This window comes from Hyperoodon ampullatus, assembly GCF_949752795.1.
Source record: "Hyperoodon ampullatus genome assembly, chromosome: 4".
NCBI lineage: Eukaryota > Metazoa > Chordata > Mammalia > Artiodactyla > Ziphiidae > Hyperoodon > Hyperoodon ampullatus.
The window spans coordinates 29,887,985-29,903,042 of NC_136917.1; the positions used below are offsets into that span (position 1 = coordinate 29,887,985).

Consider the following 15,058-nt stretch of genomic DNA (forward strand, 5'->3'; position numbering starts at 1 on the left):
GGGAACTATAAAAGGCCACTGAGGGCTTCCCTGGTGGCGCAGTGGTTAAGAATCTGCCTGCCAATGCGAGGGACACGGGTTCGAGCCCTGGTCCAGGAAGATCCCACACGCCGTGGAGCAGCTAAGCCCGTGTGCCACAACTACTGAGCCTGCGCTCTAGAGCCTTTGAGACACAGCTACTGAAGCCTACGTGCCACAGCTACTGAAGCCCGCGTGCCTGGAGCCCGTGCTCCACAACAAGAGAAGCCGCCGCAATGAGAAGCCCGCGTACAGCAACGAAGACCCAATGCAGCCGTAAATAAATAATTAATTTTTTTAAAAAGGCCACTGAGGGCCGGGGCTGGTGATACAGGTGAGGGGGTCAATGGCTCACTCATCCATCCGTCCATCCAACTATGCGTCCATCCATCCATCCCTCCAAGTCCCTGTTCGCTGAGTACCAGAGGCCAAACAGCATGCAGAAATGACATGGCCCTCCAAGGCCCAGAGAGGTCTGGCTACCCAGTCAACAATCTGGCTCCTAGCTCCTTTGTGACTCAAGCCGTCTCTGATGGTGACATTCAGACCCGCATGGAAATGCTGCTGCAGGAAAAACCCAAAACCTCTGGCTCCCAGACCCAGGGAGTGGGATGAAAACACACAGGGACACCACACCACGGGTGGAGGGAGGGGGTGCCCTGGCTGACCGAGCCTGCGGCAGCTGGGTAAAGACTCCATGGTGAGACACAATCGCCCACCCTGACCCCAAAGCGGCCAGTGAGACCCCGGCCCACACAGGGGGCAGCCCGAGAAAAGCTGTGAATGCAGGTACCAGTATCACGCTCAACTGGGACCCGTCATCCCAAGCACCGTCCACACAGATCTCACGAGGCAGTTTCGTCACCCCCAACGTAAGGGGAAACTGAGGCCTGGCAAGGCACGGAGGCTGCCCAAAGCTACATGGAGCAAGTGGGTGCCCAGCCTCCTTGTAACCTCTGGGCGGCTCAGAGCCCGCAGAGAGAGGGTGAGGGTGGGGTGTGGGAAGGGGAGAAGGGTGGGGCAAGGAGCCACCTCACCTCGGTCTTGAAGGAGGCCTCGTCCTCCGAGTTGGACTCCTCCACCTCCGGAGGCTTTTTGATCTCTCTGGGCTCGTTCTCAGCCTTGACTTTCTCCCCTTTGGCACTGCCCTTGTCCTTGGCCGGCTTTTTGTCCGAGAAGGAGGAAGATGAGGTGCGGGGCGAGGTGCTCGGGGCGCTCCTGGACCCCTTGGAGCTGCTCTTCTTCTGCTTTTTGGCGCTGGGCTTGGGTGAGTCGGCGGCGGCCGGCCGCTTGCTGGAAGACTTGGGCGGGGGCGGCGGTGGGGGCCCGCCTTTGGGGGACATGCTCTCCAATTTGGTCTCCTTCAGGGCCATCTTGGGCTCCTTGAATGCGGCCTTGGGCGGCGGGGCCTTCTCCTCCTTGGGCGGCCGGCCCTCGCCCAGCTTCCGCGCGGCGTCCTTGGCGCTCCTGGCCTGCTCGCGCTCCGGCTCCTTGGAGGCGCCCCTGCTCTCTGAGTCCTTGCGCGGCCGCTCCCGGTGCTCCTTGGTCGTCTTGTGGGCCTTGCAGGCCTTGCCGCTCTCCCTGCTGGCGTCCTGCAATGCCAGGCAGGAGGGGGACACGGTCAAATGGCATCTCGGGGCCGCCCTGCTCCGCCTCCCACGACCCCTACAAAGTATAATCCACCTGATTCAGACTCAGCTAGAGAAAATCTTCCATAAAGCGAAAAAGTAAGGCAGCAGGTGAGAGTTTTAAATGGAGCTGTCCCTTTAAACTACTAGGAAGTGTCAGCAGGTCCCAGGCGGCTGCAGGCTAAGACTCCCCTGAGGGATTCAAGAAGAGTACACGGTGAGTCAGATACAGACAGGCAAGCCACACCGACCCACTCCCGCTCCAGCGCCTCGCAGCTTCCCGCAGGGCCGCTGCGGCGCGGGGGCTGGGGGCGCCAGCAGGCGGGGCCTCTCCTCTGTCCCCACCAGAGCCAGGTGCCTCCCCAGGTCGCCGCCCCCCTGCCTGGAAGGCCTGGCTCCGGCCTGGCCCGGCCTGGCCCCAACGCACGCCGGCACCGCAGCTCTTTGATCACCCTTTAATCTCCACAGTCAGCATTTACTGAGCGCCTGCCCGGTTCCCAGGCACTGCGCATGACTAACGGCTCCTAGACATCCTGGAACCCCAGCCGCCTGGGCAGCTTTTCTAAACCATGTGCAATGCCTGAACCTCCGCCTCGGAAACTGAGGGTTGAGGGTGGAGCCTGGACTCTGGCGTTGATGAACCAGGTCAGGGGGGCTCCCACTGGGGACAGAGGCAGTGAGCAGCCCTGCACCGGGCCGCCGGGAAGGCCGGGCTGGTGGACTCCAGCCTGTGCTCCCTCTGAGCAGGAGCAAGACCACCTACCTCACCAGGCGACGGTGCAGGGCGGGCAGGGCAGACAGCGAGTGCACAGTCACCCCGCCCCCAGGCAGCCAGCGCGCCCTTGGGTAGGAGCCCCGTCTGACACCTTGCCGGGCCTGCTCCTCATCAACACCGCGTACACCGCGTCATCACCTCGCCGCACAGCCAGGGCTGCGGGACAGGTGCCCGCTGCCGTCAGCTGCCAGGATTCTGCCCCCGACTCTGTGGGACAGGTGCACGGCTGGGCACCACCAGCAGCTAGACCACAGGGGCCCACCTGGGTGGGGCCCCCCAAAGCAGCCTCCCTCTACCAGCTCACCCCAAGTGCTGAGGGGACGGGCAAGCCAGGTGAACACCCAGCAGCTGGGCCTCTGCTTCCTGTCCTCACAGCCCCCAAGGGTCCAGCGACAGAAGCCTCCCAGCAAAGAGCCACAGGGTAAGACGGCACAGCCTAGAACCACCTCTGACCTACTGGAGTCCCCGTCTTCTTGCAGATCCGCTACCCACACCAGTGCCAAAGGTTCAGGGCCAGCCCCACGTGGCCATGGGCTCCTGCCGCCTCCCTGGAGAGAAGTCGGCCCTGTGCCCTGGCCCCGGCCGTCATGTCACCACGGCAGCGGGAAGGGGTGCTCACACCACAAGCACCCCTTTAGAAGCCTGTGTAAAGGGGCACCCCTGGGGGGGGGCTGGTGTGTGGAATGGGGCCGGTCTCTGGGGGCTCCACTCTCCAGCAAGCTGTTCCCCCAAGGAGGGAGGCAAGAAGCAGAGACCTCCCGCGCCATCCTGGCCTCTTCCTGCAGCGTCCACGAGCCCGCCTGGGCCGCACAGTCCCAGCCCCGAGAGGTGGAGCGGAGCACCCCGATGGGGACGACTGCCGACGGCCCCCCGCCCGGGTCGGCAGAGCCTCCCTGCTGTCCAGGGCCTGCCCAACTAGCAGGGGCCTCGGAGCGGCGGCTCTTCACCCGGAGCTCTGGACGGGCACCCAAGAGCACAGGCCCTCTGAAGTCACACACTAAGTCTGTAGCATAATGTAGACGTTCCTGGGGCAAAGCTCCACTGCAGTCATGTTCTCAAAGCTGTCGAGGACCCAAAATGATTAAGAACCAAGTGTTAGAGAAAGGCCCACCAGGCCGACTGGCTGACATCAGACAAGGAGGCAGGGCACCCTGAAGCTATAGGTGCACGAGTCCAGGGGGCGGCGGGACCAAAGGGAACAGCCACCTGCACAATGAGCCTTCAGGGGGTCCCGGTCCTCTCCTAGGAGGCTCCACTTCCTGCCTGCCAAGCTACCCTCCGGGGGTCTGTGGGAAAAAACAGAACCACAGGGACCAATCCACCTGGGGCTGCAACAGCCAGACTCTCCACCGGCCCCCAGGCCCTATAAGGACCACCCCCCCCCCCCGCCTTCCTGGCCCTTCTGCCTGGAGCATGCGGTCCAGCCAGTCAGAGTCTGCAGGTCCAGGCAGTGGAGAATCCGTCTGGGGGAAAGAGCCGGTGCTTCCTCAGCTGGAAGAAGAGGCCGATGACTCAGAGGCAGGGCTGTGACAATGGGAAGAGGGGGTCTGTGGGAGAGCCATCAGCAGAAACCTTCGCAGGGACTCCCTATGTCACAGCGTTCAGGGGCTGCAGAAAGATGCTGGACCAGGAGGGGTGAAGACGGAGGACCCTACCTGCAGGCCTCCCAAGCCTCGCAGATACACCCACTGGCTTGGGGGTGTCCCAGGGGTCTCAAAGACCTCAGCAAAAGATGCCACCAGCAACCCCAGCAGACGTGGCTCTGTCGGCCACTGGAGTGTCCTCACCACCTGGGAGGGCACTTCTTAGGTGACTTGCAAGCGACAGGTACAGAAGAGATGGCAGTTCCCACTCTTCCTATTTTGCACCGACTTCCGAAAAACCGTGGGTGGCTTGGAGAAGCTGCCAAGATCGCTAGCAAGAATTTTTCTTCAAGTCCCGTGAGGTTCAGGGAAAGACCTAGGAGGCCGGTGAGGGGAAGACCCTGGAGCCACACTCTGTACTTGAAGACTCTGGCCTCACGCGTCCAGAGGGCTTAAGTCAGACAGATCTGAGGATTTCAGAGACCTAGTGGCCTTGTGGAAAGTGCCAGAAAGACCTTGCCTGGGTGGCGTGGCCCTCCTCCAAGGTTGCTGATGAGCATAAGGCTGTAAGATGGCCCAAGAGCTCAACCTGTCCCACCTCAACCAGGCCCCCGACACCCGATAGGGAGTGAAGCAAGAAAACTGCCAAGATGAGAAATGGATAAACTTGCAGGGTTGGTCGTGGACGACCAGCAGCTGCCCTGAGAGCCAGGCGGAGCTTGGCCTCGGGGACACAGCTGTGTAGGTGGCTGCAGCATGGGATGCATGCTCACAAGCTTCCAGGTCCACTGCGGTACCAGCCCGAGGGCTCCGGAGGCCACTCTGGGACAGTTCAGAGAGAGAGGTGTCGGGAGGGCAGAGTGCCACCTGCCCGACTGGCCGAGAGAAGACGATGAAACGTTTCTTCTTGGGGCGAAACAGTTGGCTCTGCCACATGGTTCCACCTGGCCCTTCCCCCAGGTGAGCTCTCTCTGCCCAGAGCTGCTGCCAAAGAAGGAAGCGGAGCCTGGAGCAGCCGCGGGAGGGAGCGCCAGCCCCGACGGATGGGGCGTCCCAGTTACGCCAGGAGGCAGCGGTGGACACGCTCTGTCCACGGCCCCCAGCCACGCCAGCCTCTCAGGGTTCTGTCCGAGTGGCCCTAGGCCCTCGGACTCGGTGGACAGGAGAACGGGGCAGGCTCTCTGGCCTCAAGAGGAACGGGGGAAGAACCTGTGATCACTTGGCTGTCTGAGCGGTTCAGGAGGGCAAGCCTCCTGACGAAGGGCAGAGCAGCCGGGCGGAGCGCAGAGATGTGCTCCGAGAGAGGATGCCAAGGGAGCGAGTCCAGGGACGGAAGGTCCAGCTCTGCGGAGGGGCGCCCTGAGCCCAGGCCCCGCCGCTGGGCCCCAGCGCTCCCATGTGACTGGGCCTTCCGCCTCACTAACCTTGGAGCCGTGGGACGGTTTGGTCTTCTTGGGGTCAGAGAAGGCAGAGAGTGGAATTGTGGGTAACATGGGGTAGTCGGGGCTGGGCCTGGACACCGTTTCTGCTCCTTCGGGCATTACCATCACCTAGTGATAAAGAAGAGACAGATGTTATCAACGAGCAAGGAGGCAGGCTGGAAATTCGATCGGCAAGAGGAAGCCGGCCCGCGGAGCTTCCCTCCGGGAGGGGCCAAATGCCGAGCGCTGGAGCCAAGCGGGGCCGGGCAGAGAGCGAAGAGAAGCCAAGTCCCAGGATGGCTGGGCGCGGTGGGCCGGGCTGGCCGAGAAGACGCGGAGCTGTGGCCAAAGCTGCCCCGCACGCGGCGGTGCAGACAGACCAGAAGCGCGGTTGGCACGGGCGGGAAGCCGGCCGGACACCCAGAGCAGGCAGCTGCGGCGGAGGGGGCAACCTGTGCGGGATGTGTGTGCCTGATGCCCTCCTCCACCGTGAGGTGGGCGGGGTGGACAGACAGGGAGAGTGCGGCCAGGCCAGAGGAGAGCAGCGTGGGGTGGGCGCAGGGGGGAGGGCCCAGAGGAGGGAGGGCCCGGGGTCCTGCTAGGAGGTGCACGGGGAAACACCTGCCCGGCTCCAGCCAGGCTCCCGAGGCCCCGGCTGAAGCGGGAGAAGGCGGCGGGCAAGTCCTCGAAATACTGACACCGCAAATTGACCCTAGTAGCAGTCAGCGCTCAGAGGGAGCCTTCCAGACGCTGATGAGACAGAACAAAAGAATAAAGCGCACACACACAAAAAAGAAGAAAGCATTTAGCTTGGTAAAACAGGCACCATGAATAACCCTGAGAACCTGGGATTCCCCGAGGAACCAGCGTTTCATATGGGGGGGGCCAAGGTCACGCCTGGCTGCGGGGACACCGGGTTGAAAGGAGGGCGGTGGAGACCCTCGCCCCCTAAGCCCCGCAGCGGAGCCCGAGGCGGTGCTGCTCACGGGAGCCTGTCCGACCACCATGCTCTGAACCAGGCTCCCAGAAGCCACCTGCCCCACCAGGCCCAGGATCACGCTGCTGGCGACCCGCACACTCCAGGCCACAGGGAAGCAACGGAGAGCGCAGCCCAGGAGAACGGCGGGGCCACGGGACGCCTTAGTGCATCCACCCGAAGACCTTTTCCTTCTACTTTCGCTGCAACTTCTCTCCCTTCAAATGAAGGTCCCCGACCAACCCTATCCCAGGACAGCGTGTGGAGGCCTCCCGTGTCACTGCCTGTCTGTGACAGCCCTTTGGGGCACATGGCTCCACGGGGACCCGTCTCACCCCTGGCCTCTGAAGGAGCCTCTACCTCTGCGCAGCTCACCTGCCGACGGGGCAAAGGATGAGACACAAGCTGAGGGGCTGGGCAATCGCCTGGCACAGCGGAAAGTCACCGCTGAGGGTGTCTGAGCCTCATGCGAGGAGCAACAGGGCTCAGGCAACCCCGGGGGAAGGGGTCGCACAGAAAGCAGTCCTCGTGGGCTCACTGACGGCCCGCTCCTCCCGTGCTTCCAGCGCCGACATCTACGTCAACGCATGCAGGCTCCGGGCCCATCTGCCACTGGATGGCAAAGGCGGCGCCACTGGGACCCAGAGCCCCAGAATGGCAAACAGGGACCAGGACTCAGGGCTCGGGAGCCACCGTCCCATAAAGGTCTCGGGCAGCTCCTAGGACCAGCAAGCACTGCTCTGCCATCAGCCTGGGGCCTGAAGCCTGCAGCCCCAAAGGGCGAGAAAGTTCCTGACCAGCCAACCGGCTCTCCAGGCAGCCCCAAAGGGCCAGAACAGCAGCCAGCAGAGACCACAGGGCAGCAGCTCGCAGGCCTCCCTTCCTCCCTCCCAAACTGCAGGCTGTGCCTGCCCTCCCCACCTCCCTCCCCCGCCTCTGCGCACCTCCTCCTCCTCCTCCTCCTCCTCCTCCCGCCCTCCAGTTTTATGTGTTTAGATGATGCTCACTGAACCTGCATCTCCTCAGAGCAAAGAAAACATCTTTTTTTTAAAATTTCAAAACGTTTTAGTTTTTAAAAAATAAAATAAATGACTATAAATGATACAACCAGTTTTCCCATGTGACTCTAAAGGTTAAAAAAAAAAAACAAAAAACAACTTTACGTGGGGAGCCAAGGTCTCGGTGCCTGGGTTCTGGGGCTCTGAGAGGCCCATGGGCGCTCTGTGTGTCTGTCTCCCAAAGAGAGGTGACCATGAAAGCTTTGAGGGAACACCCGGGAACACCTCGGGAAATACTTTGGAAAATATTTGGCAGCGAAAATAAGGTAGAGGAGCAGAGCCGGGGGAGGACCACTCAACCCAGCAAACTCGGGGCCAACATCTGGGTAAGCTGATGCTGCACCTCCCGGCTCTGTGACTGGACTCCGTCAGCCATCATGTGCTAGATTAGAATCGCACACTAATCTTTTACTAGGAACACAGCATAACCTCATCACGTATTCTGCGATGAATACGTGATTGCTTTCATATTTTTAAAAAAGTTTATAGAAAGACCCAACTGAATTAAGTGAACAGGAAAGGACTGCTCCCCAGAGCCGAAGAAAACCAAGCCAAACGCCCTGCACGCACTGGGGAGGTGGGCCTGCCTCCACGACACACACATGCGCACACACAGGCTCTCGTGCCCCCGGCCCGACTCCTCCGTCCCAGGCTCGGGATGCCTGTGTGCTCAGCCCACCGCCCTCGGCGCAGTCCAGTCCCCCTCCACGACCGAGCACCCCACCCCGCTCTCCAAGGGCCCTGCCACGTGCACGGGGATCACTGGCCACACAACTCGCCACGGAGACCTAAGTTCTGAGAGGCTGTGTCACCAAGACAAAACCGCCAGGAGCGCGCATCAGCAGGGAGCCCCTACAGAGCCGGGGCTGCTCCCCGCCCCACCGATGACACGGCCCCCACGAGGCCTTGCTGATCTGGTTAAAACTGGCTCCAGTGCTGCGCCAAGCTGACAGACTGGCCTCGCGCCCATTCCTGCCCCCTCCCCCCGCCCCGCCCCACCTCCATGGAGGAGGATGCTAATTACCCACAGCCAACAAGAAGCTACAGGGTAACTAGATACTAGTTAGTCACTCGCAGCGGACAACACCCTAGTGCAGGCTCGGGACGCCTGGGTCCCATCCAAAGCTGCTGGGCGCCACCCGTGCAACCTGCCCCTCTGGGTCTTGGGTGCCCGACCACACGCTGGAGAGCCCCAGGTGCCCCCAGCACCAGGGCCGCCCAGCGCTGGGGGCCATTTTGGGGCACGTGGAGCAGCACACTCACCCCGCCGGCCATCAGCAGCTTGTACCGGAACTCCACGGTGGGGTTGTTGAAGGTGAGCTTCTCACAGCGCAGGTGGTTGACGGGCGGGTTGCCCTCCAGGTTCAGGAACAGGTCGTAGGTGAAGCAAACCTTCCTTGGCTCCTCCTTAAACAGAGAAAACAAGGAAGTCCACTCAGAGGGCTGGGCAGGAGGCTGCAGGGCTGCCACGGGCCAGGCACAGGCACTCCCTGCCGCCGGGCCTGCCCGCCTCTCCCCTTGGACCCTCATCAGCTTCTCTGTGTGTGTGTCTCCCCATCGCTCTGCTCATGCAAAATAAATCAACTTACTATTTGCAGAGCGGCAAAGCAGGCACCACGACAGAAATAAAGATCATCAGGATGATGTTCCCAGCTGGTTAATGAAGCAGTCCTGCTCGGAGCCCCGCACACACGTCCCCCTCAACCCTCAGTGCTCGGCCCATGAACGGGGAAGACGACGCTCCAAGACACACAGCTGCTCAGCGACAATGCTGAGACCGGACCCCAGGCCCTAGGACCAGGATCCTGCAGCCTCAACCCCCGGTCCTTTTCCTGGAAGGGAAATTTCTCCAAAGACATACAGGTGGCCAGTAAGCCCACAAAAAGATGCTCAAGGGCTTCCCTGGTGGCGCAGTGGTTGAGAATCTGCCTGCTAATGCAGGGGACACGGGTTCGAGTCCTGGTCTGGGAGGATCCCACATGCCGCAGAGCAACTAGGCCCGTGAGCCACAACTACTGAGCCTGCGCGTCTGGAGCCTGCGCTCCACAACAAGAGAGGCCGCGATAGTGAGATGCCCATGCACCGCGATGAAGAGTGGCCCCCTCTCGCTGCAACTAGAGAAAGCCCTTGCACAGAAGCGAAGACCCAACACAGCAAAAATAAATAAATTAATAAACTCCTACCCCCAACATAAAAAAAAAAAAAAAAGATGCTCAACACCATTAACCACTAGGGAAATACAAATCAAAACCACAAAATACTGCCTCACACCCACTAGGATGGCAATTATTTTAAAAAAGGAAAATAACAAACCTTGGCAAGGATGTGGAGAAACCAGAATCCTGGTGCACTGCTAGCAGGAAGGTAAAATGGTGGTCCCTTTGGAAAAGTGTATGAAAATTCCTCAAAATGTTGAATACAGAGTAACTGCATGACCCACATATCTCCCCTAGATGTATACCCAAAAGAAATGAAAATACACATTCACATAAAAACTTGTACGCCTATATCCACAGCAGCATCACTCACAATAGTCAAAAAGCGGAAACAAACCCAAGTGTCCATCAACAGGTGAATGGATAAACATATTGTGTTCCATCCATATAACAGAATGGTATCCAGCCACAAACAGGGATGAAGCACTGACACGTTACCATGTGGATGAACCTCAAAAACACGATGCTCAGTGAGAGAAACCAGACACAAAAGCAGTGTGTGATTCCATTTACACGAAGCATCCAGAACAGGCAAATCCAGAGTCAGAGTGGCTTCATGGTTGCCAGGGGCTGGGGGAGGGGAACGTGGAAACTAACTGCAAATAGGGATGAGGTTTCCTTCTGGAATGATGAGACCGTCCTGGGAACTAGAAAACTGTGATGACTGCATGACACTGTGAACACGCTAAAACCAACAAACTGGTGTGCTTTAAAAAGGGTGAATTTCCTGGTATGTGAATTACACCCCAATTTTTTAAAGTGCTATCCGTGGGAGAGAGAAAACTAGGAGTACGGGGAGCCAGTGGCGGCCTCTCAGCAGTGCGCAGGAGGTGAGGAAGGAGGGCAGGTTGGGCCGGGGTCAGGAAGGAGGGGCAGGGCAGCTGAGCCCTCTCGCTGGCAATTCCCGGGCTGGCTTCTCTTTGCCCCTTCCTCCTGTGGTGGGGCACCAGGGCCCCGGCGGCCCCGCCATCCCTGGGCAGATGGCGCGTGGTGAGCTGGTGATGCGGGGAGCGGCAGCCTGGCTGGCCACACGCCCGCTTCTGAACAAAGGGGACAGGAGTGAGGTACTGCAGTTGCACTTGGACGACTCTGTCCCCCCATCCAGGCCACAAAGGTAGAAGGTGCATCTGTCACGCGATGGAGCCGCTAACCCTGCCCTCCAGGAGCTGCCAGGCCTTCTCGAGCCGACCCGACGCCAGCGACACTGACCCGGCCCCTCCCCTGGCAGCGCCTGGCCCCAAGAAGAGTGGGTTTCTACCCCGCCCATCTGCACGAGACTTGGAAATCAGTCCCCTTGTCCAAGGTGGACAGTGACCTAGTTTGAGGTGATGAGATAAGGGAGGTCAGCCTAGGGAGGGCTTTCCTTTTCAAATCAAAAAAGTGCAAGAAAGTCTCAGCATTTCTCTTCTTCCTGCCTAACTGTGAGACGGTACACGGTACACCTGCAGGCCAGCATCAGCCACGGCACAAGCGTGGAGGGAAGCCGAGAGCACCCCAGGCGGGCAGCCCTAGCACCACAGAGCTGCTGCCTCCCACTTCTTGTTAAGGAAGAGAAAGCAGTCCCCAGTAACCACTGTTATGCCCCTACATGCGGCCAGTGCCCCTCCTCTGTGTCCATCCATATGGAGGCATTTGTCACACTGGGTGTGTGTCCCCACTAAGCTTGGAACCCCTGGAGGCAGCGGCTGTGGGGACTCCTGTCCTGCACCCCCCTCCCCGGGTGCTGGCCCTGGGGAGGCGCTCCATATTCGCCAAAAGAATGAAATGTGACCACTGATAGGAGAGGGGCCTGACCCAACAGTGGGGGTGGGGAGGGGGCCACGAAGGGCCTGTGGAGGCTGTGACAGGCTTGGAGAACAGCTAGAGGGTGCAGAGAAGCGCCACAGGCCACAGCGTCCTCTCTGGGACCCCGAGAGCCCACGTGGCTGCAGCTGGAGGGGAGGGTGGACAGCAGCGGCAGCAGGGGACCCAGAGAGAAGGGCCTTGGCCGCCACTGAGAGGGTGAGCCTCATCCTGGGGGCAGAGGGCTCTACGGGGGTTGAGGCTGGGGAAGAGAGAGCACAGATCCGTGTGCTGGGGAACAAACAGCCTCTGGCCGGCAGAACGTCTGTGGAGACTGGGAGCAGGGCCTGAAACTGGCAAACAAAGGAGGCGGGAGGAAGCAAGCATTTGTCTCGCTTTCCCACTAGGTAAACACACAGACGATAAGAGGGGTAAATGGCACAAACGTATCCTGGCTACTACATGAAGAAGGAACAAGATTACCAGCCATCTGTGACTCCTGACAGGTCGGTCACCCAGGTGCTGTCTGTCAACCCTGCCAACATCACCAGCATGGACCACCTTCCCGGGAAGACCTCACCTCCAGATTCAAGTGCACGTTGTCAGGGAAGACAGAGATCAGGGGACTGTGCTAAATGCAGACACCATGGGGACAAAAGCAGCAACAAGGCAGACGGTACCAAACTCTACGGGACAAATGACGCGGCTTCTCCAACAAATAAAGTGCAAAGAAACAAAAAAAAAAAAAGAAAGAAAGAAAGAAAAAGAACGTAGAAGGAGAATCTATAGATTCAAAGAGACTTAGGAGACAACCCCCTGAATCACAATGTGTGGGTCCGGACAAGATCCTGATTCAGACAGGAAAGAGCTTTAGGCTGGGGATTAAAAAATTGATAATTTGCAGGCGTGACACTGGTATTGTTATACTATTAAAAAGCAGCCCTGGGACTTCCTTGGTGGCCCAGTGGTTAAGAATCCACATGCCAGTGCAGGGGACAAGGGTTCGAGCCCTGGTCCGGGAAGATCCCACATGCCGCTGAGCAGCTAAGCCCGTGCACCACAACTACTGAGCCTGCGCTCTAGAGCCTGTGCGCCACAACTACTGGGCCCGTGAGCCACAACTACTGAAGCCCGTCCGCCTAGAGCCCACGCTCTGCAACAAGAGAAGCCACTGCAATGAGAAGCCCGCGCACCACAATGAAGAGCAGCCCCTGCTCGCGGCAACTAGTGAAAGCCCGCGCGCAGCAACGAAGACCCAACACAGCCAAAAGTAAATTAATTGATTTTTTTAAAAAAAGAAAGAAAGAAATAAAAAGCAGCCCTTATCTTTTAGAGACACAGTCTGAAGCGCTGACACGTGAAATGGTGATGCCTGGGGTCTGCTCCAAGATGACGCAGGCGGGGGCAGCAGGCCACAGACAGCTCCCAGGGGCCCGTCCATCACCCCATCCACTCCTGCAGGTGCTTCCAACTTTCCCCGGTCGCCTTCCGAGTGGACACAGGGCAGTGAGGCTACAGGCTAGGGGGAGGAACTCGGCTGAGGGCACCTGTGTGTTAGCAAGGGGAGGTCAGCAGACAGCTGGCTGTCCCCCTTTTAGGGCACAGGGTCAGGCTGGGCCTGGGGCTCGTCTCTCCGTGCACAATGCCTGCCCTCCTGAGCCTCGGCTTCCTCACCTGTAAGGTGGGAGGATGAGCTACAGCCACAGGGCTCAGCTCTGCACCATCAAGAAACGGAAACCACTGTTTTCACCAGGAAGAAGCGGAGGCTTGACGAGGGCACGTGGAGATGCAGCCCATACACGGGACCCCTGCTGCCAAACTTGGGTGCCCGAGGCTCAGAACCAGGCCCTCCTCTTGCCTCTGCCCTCTCTGGGTGACACCCCCCCGCCCCCGCCCTCCAGCCGCAGCCTGGTGATGCAGCTGCAAGGCTGGTCCAGCCACTCCCCCAGTCCCTGGCCCCTCAGCCAGCCCCTCCTCGTCTCCTCTGGACCACTCGCTGCCCTACCACCCAGCTGCTTCTGCTGCGGCCTCCTCTCAACTCATGGAGTTTGAACCGGCTCCTGGCTCATCCCCAACCCACTCCTTTAAAGCCCGCCAATGGCTTCCCTCCGAGGGCCTCCTCTGACCATTATCCCCAATCACAGCCTTCGTCACGGTCCACAGGATGCATGTCTGTTTTCTGTCCACCCACCCTTCTGGACAAAGGGACCCCTTCTGTTCCTATGGGGCAGCGCTGAGCAAGCACCCATGTCTGCTGAACGTGCCCACGTACTCGTCTGTCCTACAGAAACTTCACGGGTGCCCGCCATGTGCCCACAGCACGGCCAGGGCTGAGGAGGGTCTCCAGTGTCCCGAAGCCCTCAGGGCAGCAGCGATGCTGACGTGACGCCAACTGCTCTGTAACAGTACTTCGTGGAGCATCCCTGAGGCCAGGCACTCTTCCAAGCACAGGTGCTCTTACTGTCCCCATTTCACAGATGAATAAACTGAACCAGAGGCAGAGCACATGCCCGGTGCCAAGAGGCCGGTCAGCAGGGAGCCAGGACGCCCTCCAGGCAGGCAGTATCCTCTGGAACCCTTGGCCCTTGGAGCGGTTCTCACACCCACACAAACCAAACAGGGCAACACGCTGGCCCAAGACGGCGCCCAGGAGGAGTTCTCTGGGATGCCCAGGTGAGTGCTGAGGAGCAGCGCCGGGGGCGGCACGTGGGCTGGGCAGGGGCCTCCCCCAGAACCCAGCATGTGCCCCAGCACACACTGATGGTCAGAGCTCCCTCGGGACAAGACCTGGGGCCTGAGAGGCTTAGGAACTTCCAAGAGGGTGGCGGACCACTTCCTGCCCAGCCCCCAGGAAACCAGCCTCCTGAGAAAGCCAAGAGGCAGGCTGCACCACAGCACCCCAAGAGCCAGCAGCACACTAGGTGAGGGGTGGCCGAGCTCAAGGCGTGCAGGGCAGGAATCCCAAGAGTAACTAACATCCTTAGGCATTCCAGCGGGACCCCTGGACCCTCGGGATCCTGAGGCCGGCCTCAGGGCTTCTCAGGCCAGGCCCTGGGCCACTGGCCACAGGCCAGCATCTCTCTCCAGCCTCAGCAAACTAAGATGCGGAGGAACTGGCCAAACTGGTGTCAGTGCCCAAAGCCGGTAGCACACATACCTGTCCACTGCATGGGGAGTGTGGGCCATGGGGCCCGTCCGGGCCAGCAGCCCCCAGCCCTGGGCCGGCTGACTGAAGCTCTGCATTGGGCCCCGTCCACCACCTCAGAACCCACCCCCGGGGCCATCTCCAGGGTCCCCCTCTGCTGCAGCTGGCAGGGCTGGCCCGGAGGACCCCCAGGTCAAATGGAAGGCTCCCGCAGCCTCACCAGCCGAGGAGGACCCCTGGTTCCTGAGGACCCTGTGGCTGTTTCCTCTGCCCTCGCTGGTCCCTCGGGCCTGTTCCACGTTCCCTGTGAGAGGTCCCGGGGTTCGCATATGCTGAGCTTAAAGGACAACCAGGTAAATCTGAATCTGACTTTGGCTCTAGACCTAACTGGCAGTTTACAGGGCTGTAGTCAGCAACATCCCTATAGGACCACAATACAGCGTCCGAAAATGCTTT

At 60.0% G+C, this 15,058-nt stretch overlaps 1 protein-coding gene across 1 annotated transcript in view; it reads right to left on the reverse strand.

The window, feature by feature from the left end:
* The window catches only part of MLLT1 (MLLT1 super elongation complex subunit), a gene marked incomplete at both ends in the record, with an annotated part of 52,941 nt that overhangs the window by 7,284 nt on the left and 30,599 nt on the right, over window positions 1-15,058 (reverse strand). Inside the window, 3 exons of the mRNA XM_079701476.1 lie at window positions 1,056-1,610; window positions 5,429-5,554; window positions 8,723-8,866. Coding sequence (XP_079557602.1) covers window positions 1,056-1,610; window positions 5,429-5,554; window positions 8,723-8,866 — 825 coding nt within the window. The remainder of the gene's footprint in view (window positions 1-1,055; window positions 1,611-5,428; window positions 5,555-8,722; window positions 8,867-15,058) is intronic.